At 36.6% G+C, this 24,334-nt stretch overlaps 1 protein-coding gene across 1 annotated transcript in view; it reads right to left on the reverse strand.

The window, feature by feature from the left end:
- The window catches only part of F5 (coagulation factor V), an 83,565-nt gene that overhangs the window by 45,059 nt on the left and 14,172 nt on the right, over positions 1-24,334 (reverse strand). The window contains exons 4-10 of the mRNA XM_074221964.1: positions 17,804-18,016; positions 15,644-15,787; positions 10,791-11,012; positions 9,352-9,517; positions 8,061-8,235; positions 6,686-6,785; positions 4,748-4,959 (exon numbers count right to left, since the gene is read on the reverse strand). Coding sequence (XP_074078065.1) covers positions 4,748-4,959; positions 6,686-6,785; positions 8,061-8,235; positions 9,352-9,517; positions 10,791-11,012; positions 15,644-15,787; positions 17,804-18,016 — 1,232 coding nt within the window. The remainder of the gene's footprint in view (positions 1-4,747; positions 4,960-6,685; positions 6,786-8,060; positions 8,236-9,351; positions 9,518-10,790; positions 11,013-15,643; positions 15,788-17,803; positions 18,017-24,334) is intronic.

Here is a 24,334-nt window from a genome sequence, read left to right on the forward strand (position 1 = left end):
TCCCTTCTGACTTTGCCTATCCTATCCCATTGAATATCCCATGAGCTTCTGAAGCACAACATATCCAAAATGGAATTTGTTATATTTTCCCCAAACCAATCTTTCTTCCTATCTTTGTTGAAGCCACTACTATCCTTTTAGTCATCTTGATTCAAAATCCTAGGGTTATCCTCATACCCCCCCCATCCTCCATCTCTAAATATGGATATGCCTTATCTGTTATTCCTCTTCTGGATCTTTTGTCGGTGTCCTTTTCTCCCTTCTCATATAGCTGCTAGTTGTTTTCATCATCTCTGATCATGATTATTTCTATAGCTTCCCAACTTGTCTCCCAGTCAGAGTTCCTCTCTCTCACCAGTCAATCTTCCACATATCTGTCAAAGTGATATTCTTAAAGCATTCTAAATCTGCAATCATTTTAAAACTCCTCTGACTGTTTACCTCTAGGATAAAATTTTAAAAGTTTGGTATTCAGAATTCTTCACAGTCTGACTCCTGCCCAGGCATTTATATCTTACTCTTTCCTCATTCATGTCACTATATAACCAAACCCAGCCTACTGGTGACCTTCACATATGACATTCCATCTTTGTATCTTTGCAAAGGCTGCCCCTTCCACATTGTTGTCCCTTAGAATTCCCATTTTCCTTCAAAGGTCAGTTTAAGAACTACCTTCCACATGAGACATTTACTGATCCCTCTAGCTATTACGGCTATCCTCATCAATTTCTTTAAAAGTTTTGTGTATTTTTTTAATTTTATACATGTACATAGAATTTTCACTGACTGAATGTAAGCTCCCTGAAGACAGGGCTATTTGATATTTTTGTATTTTTATTCCCAGCATCTAGCACAAACCCAGGCATCCACCTGGCTTGACTAAACCGACATCCATTCTTTTATCTCTTACTAGCTCTCAATCTCCATTGCTACTATTTTGAACTTCTCTCCAGTCTTTTCCCAGTTCCACTATATTTCTTCCATTATCTAAGCAGATTGACCTTACCTCCTACTCTAGTAAATTGGGTCTATCTGACTGAGCTTCCTCAGGATGTTTCCTCCAATTCCCTGATTTTCTCAAAGACTTCATTCATTTTCTTCTTCTCTTCCACCCTATTCAAATGAACTAATTTTAGAAAGTTGTTTTGAAGAAATAGGAAAGGATATTCTACCTCCCACCTGTGGGATGTCCACAGATATTGCACATTGCATATTTTTAAATTTTTTCAGTGTATTTACCTGTTGGGCTGATTTTTCCCTTTTTTTGTCTCAACAATACTATTATTTATTTTATGAGTGGAAGGGAGAAAGACTCTAAGGAAAACTGTGGTAATGTAAACAATAAAAGACATCAATAAACAATTTATTTTAAACATTGGTTTAAGGATGGGTTTTGCACTGCTTACCCACAGTTCCTTGTTTTAGTATTAGTCCCAGGCTCCAAAATTGCTAATTTCAGGTTTGAATATTCATTCATCTCAATATGAATGTGAAAAGAATAAGCAGTGAATGTGGAAATTATTTTATTTCTCTTTTTTCTGCCAAGAAGAAGGATGAGAAAGGCAAGAACTAATATGGCTGATAGGGCAATGATGCCTAAGAGAAGTAGATAACTTACTGGTAACAATGGGGAAAATGCTAGTAATTTTAGCTAGTAAAATGTGGAATGTGCTGTTTCGGGAGGGGATGGTTTCTTTATCTCTAAAATGAAGATTAGAGAATGGACTAACTTAATAGGTTATTGTGAGGTTCAGTTGAAGTAATATTTGTAAAGTACTTAGCATAGTTCTGGCACTTAATAGGTATTTAATAAATTTAATAAAAACTTCCTTTAAGGTTTGAAGAGGGAAAAAAAGCTTAGTATTTTTTTCATTCTCTCTTGGAAACAACACTATGTAATCAGCTCAAATATTGGAAGTTTTCAAGCTAAGGCTGGAAGTCTTCATACTAAGGCTGAATGACTAACTCGAGTACATTGTAAGGAGGATTTGAGTTGACCTAAATGCCTTCTGAGGGTCCTTCCAAACTTGACACTCTGTGACTCAATTATTCCCTTATACAGTCTTAATCTCTTCCTCTCTGAGTTCTTTTCCTTAACCTATATCCATGCTTAATTATTTCCTATCTTAAATTTTTAAAAAAATTGAATTCACTGTCCTTCAAGTTGTAACATTTCCTCACATGCAAAAAATGCTTGAGACTGAGTAATAGTATGATGATGATGATGATGATGATGATGATGATGATGATGATGATAGTTAACATTTATATAGCCCTCTAATAAGACAACGAGACGATGCACTGGTCTGGAGTCTGGAAGGCATAAGTTCGAATCCAGTCTCAGACATTTACTAGCTATATGACCCTGGCAAGTCATTTAACTTGCATGAGGGCTTGATTTAGTGTTTTGTAGATATTCTTGATTCAAGATAATGATGGAAAAAATGTCAGTGGATTAAACTTAAAAACCCACCCTGCTTTTCCTTGTTAAAGTTAGCCAGCATACCCCTGGCTTTAATCATATATTTCCAACTGATTGTTAGCCTAAATATTTCAGCAGTAACTTAAATTCAACATAATTAACACTAAAATAATTCCCTTTCTCTCAAACATTTTCACCTCACTTTATGTGTATAGGTGGACTACTATTCTCGCATTCATTATGTTTAAATAATCTGTGACTCTTACCTAACTCATACTACACAATTGTTTTCTACCCCCTCAATATCTTTTACAATCACCCTGCTTCAGACCCTCATCCCTTTTCACTTCTAAAGTACTGTAATAACCTCTTATCAGGTCTTCCTGGCTCCCAGTTATCCATTCTGCATATCTTACAAGAGCAACCTTTCTAGTATGAGATAATTTCTATTTTACTCTAAATCTTTAATATTTCCATATTGCTTACCAAATAAAGAATGTGATTTTTTGGCATTCAAGATAATCTACATTCTGGTTCCAGTAGATATGTCAAGCCTATTATGTTATTTTCTTCTACATAGTCTATCTTCCTTGATCTTTTTTTCTTACCAGTTTCGATTATCTTTTATATCATCTTCTGTGCCTAGAATGTCCTCTTTATAGTGAAAAGGGAATAAGCCAGACACTATCCTTAGCACTTACAAATATTATCTCATTTGAGCCTCATAACAACTAAGTGCTTTGATTAATCCATTTTATAGGTGAGGAAAGTGAGGCAAGCAGTTACACAGATTATGGTTTTTTTAATAATGTTTTTGCAAGGCAATGGGGTTAAGTGGCTTGCCCAAGGTCACACAGCTATGTAATTATTAAGTGTCTGAGACTGGATTTGAACTCAAGTCCTCCTGACTTCAGGGCCAGTGCTCTATCAACTGCACCACCTAGCCATCCCTAGTTACACTGATTGTGAATGTCAAAAGTGAGACTTTTGTCTTCATATGTTCAGACCCAGAGTGTTATCCTCTGCACCACCCTATAATCTTTATTTCCACCTTTGAAATTTTTTCCTTCAAAGTCCTATACAAATACCACTCCCCTCAGAAAAAACTGCCAGGTAAAAGTGCTTTCATCTTTCAAATTTATCAGAGCATTTTGCCAAGACCCCTTCCTTTCACTTAGTAATTTTTATTTCTATCATAGTTATTTGTGCATTTGTCCTTTCTTCTCCCAATTCATTAGACCACAAGATCATTGAGAGCAGGGCCTACATCAGATCTGTTTTTACTACTCTGGAATCTAGTATGATACTTCATGTGTAATAGGCCCTAATAGTGACAAATGTTAGCTGAACTGCTTAATTAAAATGTTGAAAATATGGAGTAGAGATCAATCCTCTTTATACTTATTGAATACTTATCTTGAAAAATTAGGACCTTTTTTTTAAACCATAGATTTCATTTCTCATTATGTTATACTTCCCTTTAATTCAGTAGTTTTCAAATTGTTGTTGTCTGGAAATCCCTGGTAATGACTGAAATTCTTTCAGGAGGTTTCTGAGGTCACATCTCATTTCATAATAATACTTAGTAGTTTTCATTTCTAATACAGTAATTAATCAATAGATAGAACTTCCATAAACAAAAACTCAGGGTTCTCAATAATTATTGGGAATACATAGTGATATCAAAAAGATTAAGAACCATTATCTTATTTTGTATTTCCTGAGATTAGATTATGTCCTAAATAATACTGGAAATTCTGGATGATTGTGATATAAAGGATCTGTAATTTCTTCAAACTGGGGAAGTATCCTTCTGCCAAAGCCTAGATTTTTGCCATGTGTCCTGTCCATATGTATGTTGTCTTCCCTAATTAGAACATGAGGTCCCTGACAGTAGGATCTATTTGTATCTTCTATTTGCTTCTTCAGTATTTAGCATAGTTGTTCACAGATAACGAGCAATTAATTCTATCCCTTTCATTTAGGAGCTGTTTGAGTTTGCCAAGCCTGAGAGTTAGTTAGCAAAACAAGATGCATTCAGGAAAACAATCACTGTTAAAAAAGCAGCAAGGGCTTCTGTGAAATTCAGTTGCAGTAGAAGTGTCTATTTTGAATAACCTAAACAAGAAGATCTGTTCAATTTTTCTACAAACTATTTCTTTCTATAAATATAGCATACCCCAGAACCTGAATTTGGAGAAAGAGTTCAGACAGTAATAGTCAAATAGAAAGTTTATATAGTAAGAAGAAATACCAAACCTTTTCCAATTCAAATGACAAACCTTGTAAATCAGAGTAAGGGTAATTAAAAACAGGATACAATACCTGTACACCTCGGTTGTCCAAGGTTCTGCTCTTACAAATCAGGAGTAGACCAATCAGGCCTGAGGCAATATCCCTTTGGATGTCCACAGTACTATAATATGGTCTTGTTAAGCATTGAGCATCATTTTCTGTGGGTTCATCAGATTCCAGGATATTCCATTTATAAGTGTAAGTTTCTCCAGGTTGGACAGGTCTGATCAGGTTATTATTGCCTAAGGAAAAATTTATTTATAATGAATTTTTATTTGAAAATTTCATTCATAACCCAAATTCTGGTTAGAGTTAGGCTATAAGTAGAAATGAAGGGAAAATGTTCTAATATCATGAGACCTTGACCAATGTCACCTCTTTTCTAAATAGGAAAAACAAAGTCTGTGTTAAATATTTAGTGTAGAATTTGGTAATTAGGATGCAGTATCCCTGAGCCCTCAATTTCCCTAATTATCAGCTAATCAAAGAGAAGTCACAGGAATTTTCATGTCCAGAAAAAAAGAAAATATGTTATTTGTCAGAAAAACTAATCTCTCACATGTCCAGAGTACAGTTTGTGATCTCATAATAAAATCTGATATGAATATATAAAAATCTCATAATAAAATCTGATATATATGTATATGTGTGTATGTATATAATTTTTATAGGCATTATTTGGTTTATCCTAATACACAAATAATGAGGCAAATAGTATAAGTAATATTAATCTTATTTTGAAGGATTGCCATCTGGGATATTTGTAAATATAGACAACTAGATAGACAGGCTAGAGAGCTTGAACCTGGAATCAGGAAGACCTGAATTCAAATCTGTTCTTAGATACTCCACAAACTGTATGATTCTAGGTAAGTCATTTAAGCTCCATATCGCCTCATTTCCCTCAATTCCAAGATTGCTATGAGGTTAAAATAAGACAATATTTGAAAAGGGTTTTGGAAACCTTCAATATAAAGGCTAGTCATTATTATTATAAACCAATAGGACCTACGTTTTCTTCAGTGTTGGGTATTCTTAGTGCAGGAATTTTTGCTTCTGCTCTCATTCCTCATACCTGGCTAGTCTGTAAATCCTATCCTGAGATACACAAAGGTGTTCCTCACAACTTTCAGAGGAAGAACTTGAAGCCAAGTCTTCCCAACTCCAAACCCCAATAGTCATCTCTCCATTGTGCTTTACTATATCCAAAAGAAGTAAAATTAAAAATAATACAAGAAGGTATGTGGAGCTCGTTGTATGCAACATGGAAAACTCATCCTTACTGATACAACTTCAAGACTGCCAAAGTATTTTACAGAAGACATTTTGGTCCATTGTGATTATAAATTACTTGCCCTTGATACATGGCTGATAAATGGGCAAGTTTAGGTTCAAAATAATTGCTTTTATTGTTCTTTCCAGCTTTTTCTGTCATACTTAACATTCCCTTGTTATCTAAGCCCAGAGAAGGCATTGGGATGAATCATTCATATGTTGTCTGGTACAAAAGGATTTTGAATCCCATTTGAGTCATCAATAGGCAGTTATTTTGTGTATTTGTCCACTAGAGGCTGCTAAGGCAGCAAGAAAGGGACATGCTCCAGGATGGTGATTTACTCTGACCTTTCTAGATGTTGGGAAACCAAAGGATCAACGAATTTAGTGCTGGAAGGGACCTTAGAGGTCATTGAGTCCAATCTCCCACATTGTGAAGAAGAGGAAACTGAAATCCAGAGAGGCTGACTTGCCCAGGCTCATAAGGCAGTAAGTAACAAAGCTGAAATTGCAAGCCCAGCTCATTTAATGACAAACTTTCCTCCCTGTACTACATTGGAATGTGGCTCCTATGTCCTATTGTGTGAGTAGACTGACTGTAATATTTATACACAAAGAAAAGTCAGAAAAATCTATATTGTTGACATATTAGAGCAAGTGGGTTTGCTCAACCATGTGAACAGAGATACAAACCTGAAGTAGAAAAATTCATAGCTGTTTCTTCATCTGTGGAAAGTGTTACACCATGAGGATAAATATTATAGGGACGGCTGGCTTTATTTTTGAATACAATCTAACAAAGTGGGAAAATAAACAAGAATCATGATTTCAGTAATTAAGTATAGTCTATATGACATTCCATTAAAATGCTTTACTAAATTTGACACTTCATCTTTGGATTGGTGGGGAGAAGGTAATACCTTTTGGCCAAGAACAAGTTTTTGAGAAACTACAACTTTTCCTTATCGACAAGAAGGACCAATTTCCTAAGCTGTTGCACTTGCAGTTAACTAATGATGGGTTCATCCAAGGGGTGTGCTGTTATTTTTGACAACTGGCTCTCAGGGGATACACATGTTGCACTACAAATCTAATCTGCATTATTAAGGTTTTTCCAAATTACTTTCTTAAGTCTAAAAAAAAATCAAGTGCCCTGATTTCTAACATTTGCTGATTTTCCCAGGTGTAAATGTTTCCCCTAAAAAATTGACAGTTGGCACCTATGAACCCATATGAGCTGACTCCAATATGCTTCTGGTTCATTCTCATTTCTTACTTCTATCTAAACCATAAGATTTTCTCCCATTCCCCTCAACCCTCCATTATTGTACTCCCACTCAGCAGTAAAGAAAAGAAAAAAAATGCCTGAGACCAAAGGATAAGGGAAGAGATATGACCTTAGGCCCATCTCTCATCTATAATTCCCCTTTCCTTTCCTTTCCTTTCCTTTCCTTTCCTTTCCTTTCCTTTCCTTTCCTTTCCTTTCCTTTCCTTTCCTTTCCTTTCCTTTCCTTTCCTTTCCTTTCCTTTCCTTTCCATCTACTTTAGTTCTTGGTTCCTTCTTTCTTGACTATAGAATAGAGGGTTAATAACCTGGGTTTCCTGAACTTAAAAATTCTGAAAGCTATTTCAATATAGTTGGTTTCCTTGGTCATCCTATGTATTTTCTTTTATTTTATGCATACAAAAGAGAAGGAACCCTTGGGCTTCACCAGGATGCCCAAGGGATCAGTGACACAGAAGGGTTCCTTAAGGACTCCTGCTCTAGAGTCTCCTAGGTCTTCTATCTCCAGAGCTGTTTGGGAAATATATACTTTCCTATAATATCTGGAAGCCCCTTCATATGTAGGCCATGGGCAAAGAGACAGGCACTAGGTTCTCCATAATAGCTATGTTTGCATATTTAAGAGAGTGTAGAGAAGAGAAAGAAGGAAATGATGCATACCTTTTCTTTTCATTGTTTATATACAATTTTTAAAACAAAAACAAAACCAATACCAGATACTCTGAAACATTCTCTACTCTACTCAACTACTCCTCTGTCTGTGTCCCACCATTGCTTACTTACTTTGAGGGTATCTCTGACTTGGGCTCTAATGATAGGGCCCAAGATACCAGTTTCTTGGGGATCATTAGTTTCTTTGATTTTGGTGAAAGTTTCATCTAGATATTCTTTGTAGACTACCTTCTTATACTTTGTCCCAATTTGGTTTGGCAAAATATTGTACCAAAATTTATATTTTCTGAAAGAAAAAGAGAATCATAAACAAAGTTAAAGCTAATTTTTCCTTCCATTGAAACCTAGTTTCTTATTAGTGCTGATAATGGAAGGAGTTACAGGGAATGGAGGTGAACAATATAGGAGTAAACTGATACTGTATAATAAGAATTCTCATGGGGGATGTTCTGGCTCTCTAGGGGGTTTGCAATGAATAGTAGAAGTGAGTGGCAGTCTATTTCACCATTACTTAGTCTGAAATGTTTACAGGAATAAAGGGGCTTAGTATACCTTGTATTACTCTGGACTGAATGGTGGTACAGTGGATAAAGCACCAGACCTGGAGTTAGGAAGCCCTTACTCCAAATGTATAGATACTGCTGAATACCTCAGTTTACCACAATGATGACCTGAGGGGATAAAGGACCAACACAACCACTATATGTATCACAATTCAATTCACTATACCTCCCAGTTACTTTCTTTGCTTAATGAACAGATTTTCTTTATCCTGGAGGGAAGGGAAGAGAATAAACATTGTTTTTTATACACGAAAATGTTCAAGGTATTTTTCAAGAATGTTATCTCATTGATCCTCACAAAAACTGTGAGGAAGGTGCTATCAACCCTATTTAGCACTGAAGGAGTCAGTGCAGAGGTTAAGTGACTTGTGTAGAGTCACACAGTTAGAAAGTATCTGAGTTCAGATTTGAACTCAAGTCTTTCTAACCATAGGTCCAGTGAACTCTATCACCTTGCTGCCTACTAGGCAAATCAGGGATGGTTGCTGAATAGCATCTTCTTATCCATAGAGATAATCTCCATTCTATTCCATGCCTGCTTATTCCCTGGCATGTTAAAAATAAGACTTTTGTATCCACTTTGGATTCCAATATTATAATCATGGCCTAGGTAATGATTGATTACAGTGAGTTTCAGAAAGTGGTGAGGAAAGGGCAGATTAGATTGAAGAACTGAAGAGATGCCACTACCCTATGTCCTGAGAGTCATATGTCCATATTACTTTGTACTTATGGACCCTTGTAATCAAAACAAGAGTAGTAGTGGTAGTGGTAGTAGTAGTAGTAGTAGTAGTAGTAGTAGTAGTAGTAGTAGTAGTAGTAGTAGTATACCCTCTTACCTGTCCATGTTCTCCTTGTTTTCTGAGACATAGTTCCAAATGACTTCTTCTGCAGCAATGAAATACTCCCACTTCTTAATGTAGCGCCTCTGATCTCGGGTTAATTTATTTACCTTTCTGGTCTCTTTCAGACATTTTTCAATTTTGAGGTATGCCTCCATCCCAGCTATTCAGAATATGAAGAAGATAATGAGGAAATTAGGGAACATGCATCAAGGTATGCAATCAGGGAGAGCATTATCCTGGGATTGATATGGAGTGAGGGAACAAGTAATAAGAAGGAAAAAAGGAAGGAAAATGGACAGAAAATACATAGTAAAAATCCATTTTGTCCTAGACAAGAGGAGCATAATTTCTGTTCTATTTATATCCATGGTATAGGTTTGGGAAAGCCATTGATAATAAACAGCCAGAATGGAAAGTTCATCAAGTCAAACTCATTTTATGATGGGTTGAAGGACCCAGAGATGTTTATCCTGGAGAACAGATGCTTTGAGGGAAGAAGGATGAAATGGCTATCTTTAAGTTCTTGAAATACTGCCTTGGAAGAAGAATTAAATTCTCTTCTTCTTAGAGGGTAGAAATGGGAAAAATACTTGAATGATGCAGATAACCAAATTTGGGCTTGCTGTTTCCTAACAAGGAGAGTTAACCAAAAAGATAATGAATTATCTCTGGGTTCCCCTTTACTGTAAGTCTTCAGCAAAACTTGGGTACCCAATTGTTAAGTATGTTCAAAACTTTTGACCACACCTTAAACATTTCAGAATAACAATATAGTTTCACCTCTGAGTGTATTCATTACCCTCTTTCACTTTCTTATTTCTATTCTTTCCTTTGTGAGAGAGGGCCTCCTCTGTTTTTACCCAGATTTTCAAAAGACTACTTCCATTCCCCACTATCTTGATTTGATTAGAGTACTGACTAGATGTGAGCTCTGAGGCTGCAGCAAGACTCTTCTCTCCCAGGCTCTGACAGGTCGGGTTGGAAAAGAGAGGAAGAGCCCCCAGAAATGACTGGCTTGTAATTGGATCCATTTCCTTCATTCCAAAGATCACTTGTGGGACTTCCAAAATATGGGTGACCTTGACTATATCTAAGAACATCAGAAATATGATGACAAAGCAGCCTCCAGAAGTGGATTGGGCTTCCGGAACTAGTTTGCTTATTATTGATGCTTAACTGCCACAGAGTAATACAAACAACCCACTAGAGAATGAAAAAATCCATTATCCTGAGTATAATTGTCAGTTCCATGGTCCACTGAAATAATGACCATAAACAATAAATCCCTTCTCCATTAGTGGGTGTGGCAAGGGCAGAGATCTTGAAGGAGGGAGCTTCCCTGTGCATTTTTAATTTAAACTTAAGTCATTGCTCCAACAGTTTATCCCTTTAGGTGACAGAGAAACTCAAAACTGTGAAAAGATTCTCCTTGCCTTGAAAATGCTTTGGGATGAGAGAAGATATCTTCCATCTTCCCTCATGGCTCACAGTCATATTTGCAGTGGTTGCCGTGGCTCCAAGAAGAGGAATGGCAGAGACTTTACGAGAGTTATGTTCCAGTACCTGCCCCTTGTAATGAATAGAAAATAGTTCAGGGCTAGAGCTCATTCCAATTAGATGCCAACTAATTTGGTCATAGGCACAGACTGTTACATCTGAAAGAGAAGGAAAAGTCAAGGTCAGAATGGTCAATGAATTCAATGCCCCATGTTCCTAAAGCCAGAGATTTCTAAAGAGCTAGACCAGGAAGGGGAACTCAACTCAGCTCCAGGACAAGCTGCATTCTTGGACTCATTAAGGGAAGGAGGTCCTGAGGTCTTATGCTCCTCTGCCACTGTGCTGAGGTTAAACCTTATCCAAACTTCACAAGGGCCTTTGCTACTTTGGGACTTTTTCCTTCGTTTTAAAGACAAAAGCAATTACTGACTCACTCCATCAAGGACCAAGGTCAAATTCCCATGATACTCGTTTGAGTTCCTAGAAGCAAGGTAAAGGGCAGAAGGAGAGAAGATAAATTCTCAGGTGCATGTATTGGTTTGTGTCAATCGACAGCATACAAAAATTTTTTATGCTCTTCCTGTTCTAAGTGCTGAGAACACAAAGAAAAGCAAAAATATACTGGCTTAAACTGCTTGTCAACAGCATGCAGCTATATATGTACTAACAAGGGTAAGGAGATGGTAATCTCAGAGGGAAGGCACTGGTTGTGGTGGTGTGGTTGGGGCTGGGTCTCTCACATAAAGTGGGATGTGAACTGAGTCTTAGAAGAAATCAAGGAAGCAAAGAGGCAGAGGTGAAGAGGGGGAACTTTCCAAGCATGAGGGACAGTCAACAACAAAGACATGGAGTTGAGAAACAACAACAAAAAAAATCAATGCCCCTGGAGTAAAGTACATGGAGGAGAGTAAAATGTGATCATGGAAAGATAGGAAGGAATAAGAGAGTGAAAAGCTTTATGAGATAGAGTGATTTCATTCTAGATTCTGGATATGATAGTGAGCCTCTGAAGTTAAATATTGAGTAGGGGAGCAGCATGGTGAAACCCGAGCTTTAGGAAGATGGTAGTTGAGTGGAGGACACATTGGAGAGGTGAAAGACTTAAGGCAGAGAGACCAACCAGAAGATTATTAAAATGATGTGGGTGTGAAATGTTGAGGCAGGATGGCAGATATGAAGGAGGAGAGGTGTTGTCAAGAGAGAAACAATAGGGCTTGGCCACAGGTTAGATTTGGAGGGTTGGAAAGGAGTGAGCAAGAAAGAGTGAGGCGGTGAGGATGATGTTTAGTTTGGAAGTCTGGGTTGGATACTCCTAAGGATAATAGGGAAATTAGGGAGAGGAGAATGTTTTTGGGAGGGGGGATGAGTAGTTTTTAGATAAACCGAATTGCCAATGTCCATGAGAAAGCCAGTTCAAGATGTCAAATCCTCCCTGTCCCTGGGGAGGACTTCTGGGAAAACGTCTCAATGACCTTTGGAGCTATGTATTCAACCCTAGTTGTTATCGGTTAACTCGGTATTTTTCGTTTCAAACCATTAGAGCTCTTAGTTTTGATTTATATTTATAATCAAATGTTACGGAGAATTGATCCATAGGTCATATATTTATTACTCATTGAATAAATGAATAAATAGCTATTAAAGACTTACTTTTCGTTCTGAGTACTGTTAAGTGTTGAAGATATGAGAAATTGAGAAAACTCTTGCTCTCAGTGACCTCACGCTCTAATTGTAGGAGGCTACACATAAAAGGATATTTAACTATAGAATGGACAGAAAGACCTGGAAGTCTGAAGGGTGCAGTAGTCAGGCAATGATGCATCTATTCATTATGGCACTGACTTTACCTAAAACTCCCTTAGGATCAAAGATAAACCCTCTCTTGGAATTAAAAGCCATTTAAAACTTGTCCCTTTCATTTATTCAGTCTTAAACATTTTATATTTCTCCCACCACCACCACCACCACATACTTTGGAAACCAGTGACATTGGTCACCTCCTCAAATAAGGCACCCAATCTCCCAGCTCTGGACATCTTCACTAACTAGTTGTTTACATATTGTCTCCTCATTGATTGAGCTGGGTTCTCTTAGACTAGAAATTGTCTTTTTTGCCTTTTTATAACCCTAGCACTTAACGCAATCCCTAGCCTATAGTAGATAATAAATGTATGGTAAACTGATATTAGTTTTTTTTAATAAGTGAACAAACTTGACTTGCCTAAATCCACAGTAAGCTATCAGAGTGAGGTCAAAACTTTCATGTGGTGGTAATCCCCAATGCTCAATTATAGTAATTTTTTTTTAGGTTTTTGCAAGGCAAATGGGGTTAAGTGGCTTGCCCAAGGCCACAAAGCTAGGTAATTATTAAGTGTCTGAGACCGGATTTGAACCTAGGTACTCCTGACTCCAAGGCTGGTGCTCTATCCACTGCACCACCTAGCCTCCCCCAATTATAGTAATTTCAATAAGCATTTACTAAGCAACAACTATGTGTCAGATATATTCATTATTGTGAAAACAAAAATAAAAATGAAATAGCCTCTGATCTCAGAGAGCTTAAATGACCCTGAGGGAAACAATAGGTACACATTTAAGGATAATTTCATTGTATATTTGTCCAAACTGTGATTTCATCGATTTAAGTATCTCCTGATGATCCAAATTTCCTTTATCAAAGCAAATTGGCAACTGCTCTGTTGGACTCAGGGAGCAAAATTTGAGTGACTGAATAAAATGAATCACTAGAACATTGAATAATATTAATGAGAAAGAAAGATAGCTTTTTAAAAAATGGCAGCTTTCCACTTCTTTCCAAAAATCCCAACAAGCATGAAATAAACCATGCACACACAGAGTCAACGAAGACTTCATGATTACATTGCTAAGTGATGATAATCCAAGCAGCATATGACTTTCCAGAGGAACTTGAGCCTCCAACTTGTGTTTTCTGATTTCTGAAATCATGTCCATTAGACCAATGTTGTGGGTTTTTTTGTTTTTGTTTTGTTTTAATTTCTTGATCTAAGTCAAATTTCTTTTTATTTTAATTTTTTAATTTTCTTTAATTTATTTACACATTACTAAAATATTCTTGTTTAAGAGTAAACATAATACCCCTCCCTCATAAAAATGTAAAACCTCATGAGAAATAAAGTAAAAGAAAGAGAAAAAATGTGTTTCAGCCTGTGTTCTGATACCATCATCTCTGTCTCAGGTGGATCACGTTCTTTATCATAAGTCCATCATAGAAGTTACTTCCATATTTTTCCACAGTTGCTGTTGCTGATAGCAATTCCCTCCATCCATTCCTCCCCACTACCATCTATTATAGTTTCTCTCTCCTTTCACTTTGTCCCTCTTCAAAAATGTGCTGTGGGGCAGCTGAGTGGTGCAGTGGACAGAGCACTGTCCCTGGAGCCAAGAGGCCCCAAGCCTATATCCCACCCCAGAGACCCAGCAATCACCTGGCCCTGTGGTCCCAGACAGGCCACCCAATACCACCACCTTGCAAAAAGTAAAAAAGAAGGGGGGGGGGAGGCTAGGTGACGCAGTGGATAGAGCACTGGCCCTGGAGTCAGGAGGACCTGAGTTCAAATCCAGCCTCAGACACTTAATAATTACCTAGCTGTGTGGCCTTGGCCAAGCCACTTAACCTCATTGCCTTGTAAAATCCAAAAAACAAAAAAGGAAAAAAGATGTGTTATATCTGACTATCCTCTTCTATGATCTACCCTCTCCTCTACCACCCACATCCCCCCTCCCCTCCCCATCCCTCTTCTCTCCTTTTTCTTCTAGATGCTAAGACAAATTTGTTAGTCCACAAAAGCTTTGCCACTAAAAGTCCTTGCCTCTTAAAACCTATAAATTCATAATTTATATTTATTGTATTAAATTATTTTAATTTAAAATCATATTAAATATAATTATAAGTTAAAATATTTATATTAAATTCTGCCATAATTTGATATAATATAAATTTAATTTATATATAACTTATTATAGTATAATATATTTCAATTCTGCTCTACTTTTCTCTGTAGATTCTGGTCTCATCTCTTAAGGTGCCAAGAGCTTAGGCCTGAGGCTGCAGAGGACAGATTGGTTCTGGTAGAGGTTAAACTAAACCACAGGTTAATGTTGGTTGGAAAACATTAGAATGAACCACCTCACTTTTCTCTATATTATAATAATAGCATTTACATAGCACTTTAAGATTTGCAAAAGGTTTCATATATGTTATCTAATTTGATCCTTGTAACAGTTACTTGAGGTTGTTGCTATTATTATTATTATTATTATGCCTATTATACAGATGAAGAAACTGAGGCCAAGAGAAGTTAAGTAGAATATCTCACAGTTAGTAAATTTGGAAGAGGATTTGAACTCAGGGTTTGACTCCAGAGAGTCAGGTAGTACAGTGAATAGAGTGCTGGGCCTGGAGAAAGGATGATTCCTTTCCTGAGTTCTGGCTTCAGACACTTTACTAGGAAGTCATTTAAAGTTGCTTAACTTAGTTTATTCATCAGTAAATTGAGATGGAAGAGGATATGGCAAACTATCCCAAAAATTTGTCAAGAAAACCCCAAATAAGATCATGAAGAATTATACATGAGTGAAATGAACAAAAATGTCCTTCTCGACTCCAAGGACAATACCTGACCACTTGGCTATGATTATAAAAAATGACTAATGTTACCTTTCCTAGGTAAGTGATTTAAGAATCCCACATGGGTTAATTTGACTTTAGGTACAAGACAGCCAGCAAGAGACTCAGCTCACCCGTTACCTGGCAGTGTTCCATTCACATAGCCGTTAACCGTATACATCAGAGAAGGTGATCGCTGCCAGCTTTTGCTTTCATCAAACACTGCAAACATTAGCACGTGTTGCTGATCAAACATCTTTTGAGTTCCATCTTCAGTTAGGCTGCCTAGAAGAAGGAAACAAATACTTCTAAATAACTTTATCAAGAAAAAATAAAATTAAAAACTATTCTAAGATAGTTCCTAATATCTGTTCCTAGGAAAAGATCCCAGAAAAGTAACACTTCCATTCAGTAGCATTTCCCAAAATGTTAATGGTGAACAACTGATTTCAAAAACATCCTCTTCATCAATTAACCATTGGTGCTTTGGAGTTGGGAGATGAAAAACCCAATAGTTTCCCAAAGACACTAGTTAGTGTTTCATAGATGGTCATGGAGAGGGGCGTAGTGGATGTGAGCAGACAGCAACAGATGATACCCATCATCAAAAGCATCATAGAACTAGGGTTGGAAGGAAGCTTATAAGGTTAGTATCCAGTCCAACATCCTTGACATATCAATCAGGAAACTGAGGATAGGAGGGTTAAGAGACTTGCCCAAGGTCATACAAACAACCCCAAATACTTTGTCAAGAAAACCTCAAATGAGTTCATGAAGAATCAGACATGACTGAAATGAACCAAAAAATCTTTCTTGACTCCACTTGGTCACTTGGTTATATTTATAAAAGTGACTAATATTACCTTTCCTAGAGAGTGAACCTCAGAGATATGATTTGAACCTAAGTCAAGAACAGAGGCATCTAGGTAAATGTGTCCAACACATACACATGTCTATGTGTATATATGCATGCCTACATGTGGGCATCTAGAATGGACACCCTCCTCATGCTCACCTCTTAGAATCCTCTCCTTCAAAGGCTCAAGTCATAAGTTACATTCTACTGGAAGCATTTCCAAAGCTGCCTATATATCAGTATTTTCTCATCTCTCCAATTATCTTGTAGTTACTTCTCTGGGACTGTGGAATACCCCCAGTAGAATGAAAACTTCTTGAAGGTAAGGACAAATTTTGGTCCTGTCTTTGTATCTCTAGTACAAAACTTGAGGAAATTAAAAAGATCTGGTTAAATGAAGAAATGTTGCATTAAGAGCCAGCATATTACAACACAAGAAAAGTCCAAGGAGTGCATAGAATTTGGCCAAGATGAAATGCTCTTGGAGTGTTATAAAGCTCATTCATAGAAAAATCTTAGGAACATATAGAAAGTGATCCTGGTTCCCAAGTCAGTAGAACCTTCTGGCTCTTGGGCTCTGTTGGCACAGGATTCATGACTTCAGTAGCATCTCTGGGTTGTGAGAAGGATTCTGATAAGGGCTCTAGGTAAGAAGTTTATGCAAATGTTAAATCATTGATATTATTTTCTGCAAAATGAAATTCAATCAGATAAACTGCATAAAGGCATGCCAACAGATTCAGCTTCTCTGGAAGGAAGAATGTACAAGTTTCTTTTGTTTGATAATCAGATGACCACAGGTCCTTCAAATGGACAGGGGGGAGACTTCTTTCAAGCTGTTTTCAAACAGAGGGAGACTGATTATATTTCATAGTGGCACATCTTAGAGGAGGAATTCTAATTTGAAAACATTTTAATGGGTTCCATGTGTCATTAAAATATAGAAAGAAGGGAAACACTTATTAGATATCCACCACTAGCCAGAAGCTATGCTAAGCATTTTACAAATATTATTTTATTAGATTCTTAGGACAACCCTGAGAGGTAGGTTCTATTATCACCCCTATATTACTGATGAGGAAACTGAGGCAATCAGAGGTTAAATAGCTTGCTCAGGGTCACAGAGTTAGAAGTATTTGTGACTGTGATTGGATTTGAACTCAGATCTTTCTGACTCTAGACCCAGTATTCTTTCTACTAAACCATCTAGTTGCCTCAGTACTCCCTTAAGCTTTGGTTGGCTTATTTGTGGGGGGATTTTTTAGGGGTTCAGGACAAGTAAAAGGAGATCCAAATACTAAAGTCGCAAATATTCCCTTCTCAACTCTAACAGTGGTACAATTCTAAATTCTTTATGGTCATCACTTAAAGGGAGTACTAAAATGATAGGAACCCTGCTGCTATTCAATTTTATGTTCCTTTATTTTCCTTTATTCTTTGCTTACCTTTCTTGCAGATGAGCAAAGGTCCAATAAGGCCAGAGTTGAAATCCAGTACTAAGTTATGATAGGAGTAATATATGTGTGTGAGGCAAGGAGGGTCATTAACTGTGGGTCCACTGTCTTCAGTGATCAGCCATGTATAGGTAAATTCCTGACCTGGAAGTATAGCATCATCCATCTTCTCCAATGGGGATGTTTGGTCTTCATAAAAGGCACCTGGAGATACAGACACATTGATTATGTCTTTCTTAAATGGGTTTAATTACTTGGAATGGAGGTGTGATAAAGTGGAAAGAAGCCTTGTCTTGCAAGCAGATTTGTTATCTACTTTTAGCTCTGCTCCATTCGGGTGACCATAGTCAAGTCTAACCTCTCTGAATTCTCAGTATCCTCATTTATAAAGTATTTTACATGCACTTAGTAAATATTTAATGAAATAAGTAAAAATATAAAAAATAAATGTTCTATTAAGTATAAATAACTATGTAGCATAGAATGTAAGAATGTTCTATAAAAATGTCAATTCAGATGAATCAATGAAGGGGATTAAAAGCTGAGCTTGTAGTCAAAGGGAGAGAAGAAGTTCAGAAGGCGGAATGAGAAGGGAATGCCCTCTAATTTTAGAAGAACAATAGCCACAATGATGACAATGATGAAAATGAAAACATAAAAAAGGAATTCTGAGTTATTAAAATCATCAATCATGGTCCAAAAATATATAATAAAAACATATGTTCTTCCTCTTAATAGTAAGGTGGGAGACCACTGAGACAGAATGCTAAACATGATGTCAGGAGTCACTGAATCAATAGTTTTTGCTTAGCTGTGTTTTCTTTGTTACAAAGAAAGATTCCATTTTCTCTGAGGTGGGATTAGGAGAGACCTATATCTGTATCTGGAAAGAACTGTTATAAGCAGTATCATACAGGGTAACGTGAAATGAACTTTGCAATTAAAACTATGGTTTCAAATCTCATCTTTGCAACTTTTGCTGTCTCCATGACTTTAATCTCCCTGGACCTCAGTTTCCTCACTTGTAAAAGTGAAGAGTTTAACTAGCTATCCCTTGAACTCTCTTCTCTCTCTTCATCTGTTATCCTATGATTAGCTGAATGTATCAGTAGAACATGTTAACACTATTGTAAATATTATTTGAAAGAAAGTCAAGATTCATTCTCTAACTTCCATCCCCTGCTAACTGGTCTAGAAAGCTTTCCACTAGATCACATTCTCTCTAAAACTTGTGCAACTGTAAGATTGTCAAATACATTTTTAAAGTTATCATTGGTTTAGAAAATATTAAATGCCTTAGTGACTATGAGTCACAAAACTGCTATCTGAAAAGAATTAAGGGAGATTATTGGCGTGTCCTCTGATAAACAGGAAGCACTGCTTCTGGAAACTTGCACAACTCAGTTGGGAAAGAATCTGATAAAAAATGTCACCTTCCTTGGGTCAGCCCTATTCCTTCTTCAGAGTGTTGGGGAGGCTTCTGGACTGTACTTGTCTTGAACAAAACTTTGCCAGCTAAAATTCCCCAAATGCCTGTATACTTTTCTTTGAAACCACTCAGTGTAAAACAATAGTGGTGGACTTTCTACTCCTCCATTCCCATTGTTAAAGATTTACTGAAGACCCTGCAGGAGAAAAGTGGAGAGACCTCTCCTTACTTGAGAAGGAGTTTTCCTCATCTTCTTAACTGTTAAAGTTCTCTCCCTTCTTCTCAAAGTAATCTGTATAGACTCAGTTTTCTTAAAGACCCTCAATAGAATGCATATTAACCACAGCAGCAATAATAAATAATTGCTAGCATTAAGATAACACTTTAACTTTTGCAAAGAGTTTTGCATTTGATCTTTACCACCACCTGAAGTGATGTTCTTATTATTCTATTTTTACATGGTATGAAGATACTGAGGCTAAGAGAGAGATAAAAGGTCACACAGAGTCAGTAACAACCTGATGGAGGATAATGAATAAATATATTCTTGAGTTCAAGGTTTGGCCCTCTATTTAGTGCTCCAAAGGCAGAGGCTTTCTTTTTTTTTGCACTGCCAGTCCAACATAGTGTGGTGGATAAAGGATCAGCCTTTGAGTTAGAAAGATCTGGGTTCCTATTCAGCCTCTGAAACATATTTGCTAAATGGCCTCGATCAAAGTGATTGACATCTCAATGTTGCAAGGAACTTTCTAAAACCATAAAATCAAGAAGAATTTGGTAAGGATTGGTGAATTCTCTCAGGAAACATCAAAGCATCAACCTAGAAATCCAAAGTTCTAGATTAGAATCATGACTCCACAGTGAGATAGGTTGTGTGAGTTTAGGCAGACACTTCATCTTGAATCCCCATTTTCCTCATTGGTAATAATACTTATACCATTCAACTCTCAGAATTGCTATCAGAATCAAGAGATATGTAGGTAAAGTGATTTGTGGTTGAAAGGTACAATATAGTCAGGGCACTGTAGCTTTTATCTTTGAGGAAGATTGGAAGAGGGACTTCATTTCATTGTCGAGTCAATTTTACCCATGTTCAGCAAACAAATCAGTGATTAATGGATTAAAAAGAAGAGACCAGAAACCTTGCTTAGGAATGTAGCCTTTTTAGTCCATTCTGAGGCTTTCATTAAGCCACTATTATTTCTTGAGCTATTTTTATTTTGTAGTTTTTTTTTGAGGATGGGCACAATTCATTAATCATTAAATGAAAAACAAGGGCGATAAAGCATCTAATGTTGCCATATTTTTTCACAGTGAAGCACAGCTGTGCCTATGGATTATAATATCATATATACAAATACATAGTATATATGTGTGTATGCTTGTAAACATGAACACATGCATGTATGTGAATATTGTATCCAAGAAGCTTAGGTTGAAATCCTGCTTCAGGCACTTATCAGATATGGGACTCTGGACAAGTCTGACATTCCTAACCTCTTAAAATTTAACCTTTCTGGCAACACAGTTATTTCTTAGCATTGAATTTGTTTTAGCTTGACTGTAAGCTTTCAAAGGAATAGATTTATTCTAACCAAATTTGTTATACTACTTATGATTTGTATGTTTATTTCCCTGAAATGAGTAGAAGGTGAAAGTTCTTAAATGAGTAAATATCTGTTTGCCTTGAGTGAGGTCAAGATTGACAGAACAACCAGTTAGATGGATGAGTTTTGGTAAATGCTGCTCTGATTATTTTTTCGGCATTTTTTTTTCATTTGACTGTAGCCTTTATTGAGTAATAGATTCATGGACTTGAAATAATCATATATAGTTCCATTGCTACATGAAACCATAACCTCTTCTAGAATATTTTAACAAAAACTTATCAAGTAGCTTCTACTTGAAGAGATTTCATAAGGGGAATCCCACTACTTTCCAAGGAATCTATCTCCTTATAATTTATATGGTTTTGAAAGGACTCTTACTTCTACTTAGCTCCTTCTACTGCTCTCACCTCTGAGATTCCTTTTGGTTTGTAGCTTAGTACTATGCCCATAGTACCCATCTCCCAGGGTTGTGAGGATCGAGTGAGATAATATTTGTCAAGCTTACATAGTAGGTCTCTATAAATGCCCAATCCCTTTTCTCTCTTCTTCCTCATGAGTTACCAAAACAGAGTACAGCTGCCAGGATTTTAGAAGAAGAAAATGTAAAATGGGGGGCTCAAATTAAGGCAAACTTTAAAATCCCTTCCAACTTAAAATCTGACTAATAAACCAACCAATCCAATAAAAAAAGGTACATGAAATTTTAGATTACATTAAGAAAAATATGGTGTCCAGGATGAGGGAAATGACATTTCCATTGTTCTCTGCCTTGGTCAGGCCAGACACAAATTGTTCTGTTGAACTGTAGGTGTCACATTCTTAGATGAGTACTTGCCAACTGGATCATGGTCAAGGGAGATCCATTGGGATCGTGAATATCAGCTGAAGAAAATTAGGATGTTTAAACTGGAGAGAAGACTTGGGGATAACATGGTAGCCTAATAGCTGTCTTTAAGGTGAAGATATGAAGTGCTATCATCCAGAAGAAGCATAAGACTTGTTTTGCAGGACCCCAAAAAGCAGAACTAGGAACCATGAGTGGAAGTTACAAAATGAGATAATACTTGTAAAGAGTTTGCAAACCTTAAAGCACTATAGAAAGCACTATAGAAAGGCTAGCCTTTGTTACAGAAATACAAATTTTAACCTTCACATAATTAAAGGAAACTGTACAATAATTAGAATTAGAATTAGAACTGTACAATAATTAGAATGAGAATTATCAAAAATGAAATGGCCACCTAAAGAGGTAGTAAACTCCTAGGATAATCAGACTAAGAGGAAACTGAAGCCTAGAAAGCTTAACTAATTTGCCTGAGGTTATACCCTAATTTTTCCAATGGGATCTGTGAGATGGGCCTGGCTGGGGCAGTGAGGAAGTTGGAAACCCTAGCCTTGAGAATTTTGGTTTCATGGTATGACCATACAGGCAATGGGGATCCTTCCATTGATCCATCCTACTGCTCCACCCACTCCAGAAGCTTGACACCTGAATTTGGCTTACCAATGACTCTATTTCCCGGGTATAAACAGTTCATCTTTCTATACTATAAAATCAGAACCCAAAGGATTCCTTTATGGTAAGCTCCATTAAGGTCAGATACTGTTGCCACTCCACTAACTAACCCAGGACTTCTCCAATTTTTCATAACCTGGTCCTTGGATCAGAACTCATGATAGTTTAAGGCCTTCCCACGATGGGAAGAAAATTCTACATGTGCAGGACTGTACCTCCCAGCATTCATGTAGATTCAGAGATTGAATACCCAGTCAACAAAAATAATTTATGGAAACTCCAATTCTGATTTTATTATTTGGTGACCATTTTTAAGAGATTAGATGCCATGCCGTGATTTGGATACCTATCCCTCTATCATTTTTCAACTGAAATATTCCCATCACAGGAAAAAACCTCTAAGGAAAAATATCTGACAAAGGACAAATAGAATATCTCATATGATCCATATTAATATGCTGCATAGATAAAATAAACAATGTGACTTCCATGTTATCACAAAGGATGAAATTTATAACACTTGACCATAACTCTCAAAGTTACCATCTATTTTTAATTTGCACCCTACATATTCTGGGTTGAGATTCAGAGGGATGAAGGAAAGATAGCAATGTACCCATGGACAATTCATGCTATGTGGAGGTAGAGCATTCTGAATTATTGTCAGTTAATAATTAAAAGATGGAGCTATGTTCTATTAGGAATAAAGAGTAAAAAGAGGACAATGACCCTTGGTTCATTCACTGAGCAAAGAGCACAACCAGGATTCAAAATTCAACACACATATCTCCCTGTATTTAAAACACAGGATTTTAATGAAGTACACCTTTCCTTAGTTGTTGGTAAAGATTATATATTGTTATAGCTGAAAACATGATGGATGTTACGAGTGATGAAATGCCATAATTTAATTGTCTAAAAAAATTAGGAATAGAAAGAAACCTAAAAAACCCTTAATCTGTACATTTGTACCTACGAAGTGGTTTCCTGTGAGGATTATGTGAGACAATATTTATTAAATTCTTTTCTTTAGGTTTTTGGAAGGCAAACAGGGTTAAGTGGCTTACCCAAGGTCACACAGCTAGGTAATTATTAAGTGTCTGAGACCAGATTTGAACCCAGGTACTCCTGACTCCAGGGCCATGCTTTATCCACTATGCCACCTAGCTGCCCCTATTAAATTCTTTACAAAGTGACATATAAATACTAGCTATTCTTAATACTATTATTATTATATCAATAACAAACATTTATAATTTATGTTAATAATAAACCAATTCAATCATTAACAATTAATGTTAGCAATCTATATTATTATTTATAATGATTAACATTAAATAGTAATTATAATGAAATAACTAAAAGTAAAGGAAGTAGGACCAGAAGAATAGAGAAAACATTTTGATCATCCAAAAAGTAAATATAATGACTCTGAGTGGACAAAGAAATATGATGGAAACTTATTGGGAGGAGCTGAGAAACTAACATTTTCAACCCAGTCTTCCAATCAAAGATTTTTCAGATTTGGACATAATCTCAAAGGATAGCAAAAATCCTCTCTGCCTCGACTGGTAAAGGAGAACTAATAAAGGGTCATCTAGTCATTGCCTCAAAACCGCCAATAAAGGGAAACTTGACAACCTCTAGTTTATTAGCCTTCGCATAACTCAAATTGTTAGGAAGAGTTTACCTTACATCAAACTCCTCTCAAAAAATTAATAAAAATAAAAATAAAAAAGGTCAGCCTAGCATGAAACTGCTAGCTTTTGCAGTTCTGTTGTTTTCCAGATAATAAATACTGTTCAATTGTACTGCATCATTCTGGCACATAGTATGTTCTTAATAAATGTTTCTTGGCTGACTGTAACAACCTACCTTTCCAGAAGCATTTTATATTGTAACCCTTCTGACTCTCTCCATTCTAATCAAACTAGTCTGCATGGTGTTTTCTTAATAGCTCTTCGCTA

Source organism: Macrotis lagotis, chromosome 2 (assembly GCF_037893015.1).
Source record: "Macrotis lagotis isolate mMagLag1 chromosome 2, bilby.v1.9.chrom.fasta, whole genome shotgun sequence".
NCBI classification, from domain to species: domain Eukaryota; kingdom Metazoa; phylum Chordata; class Mammalia; order Peramelemorphia; family Peramelidae; genus Macrotis; species Macrotis lagotis.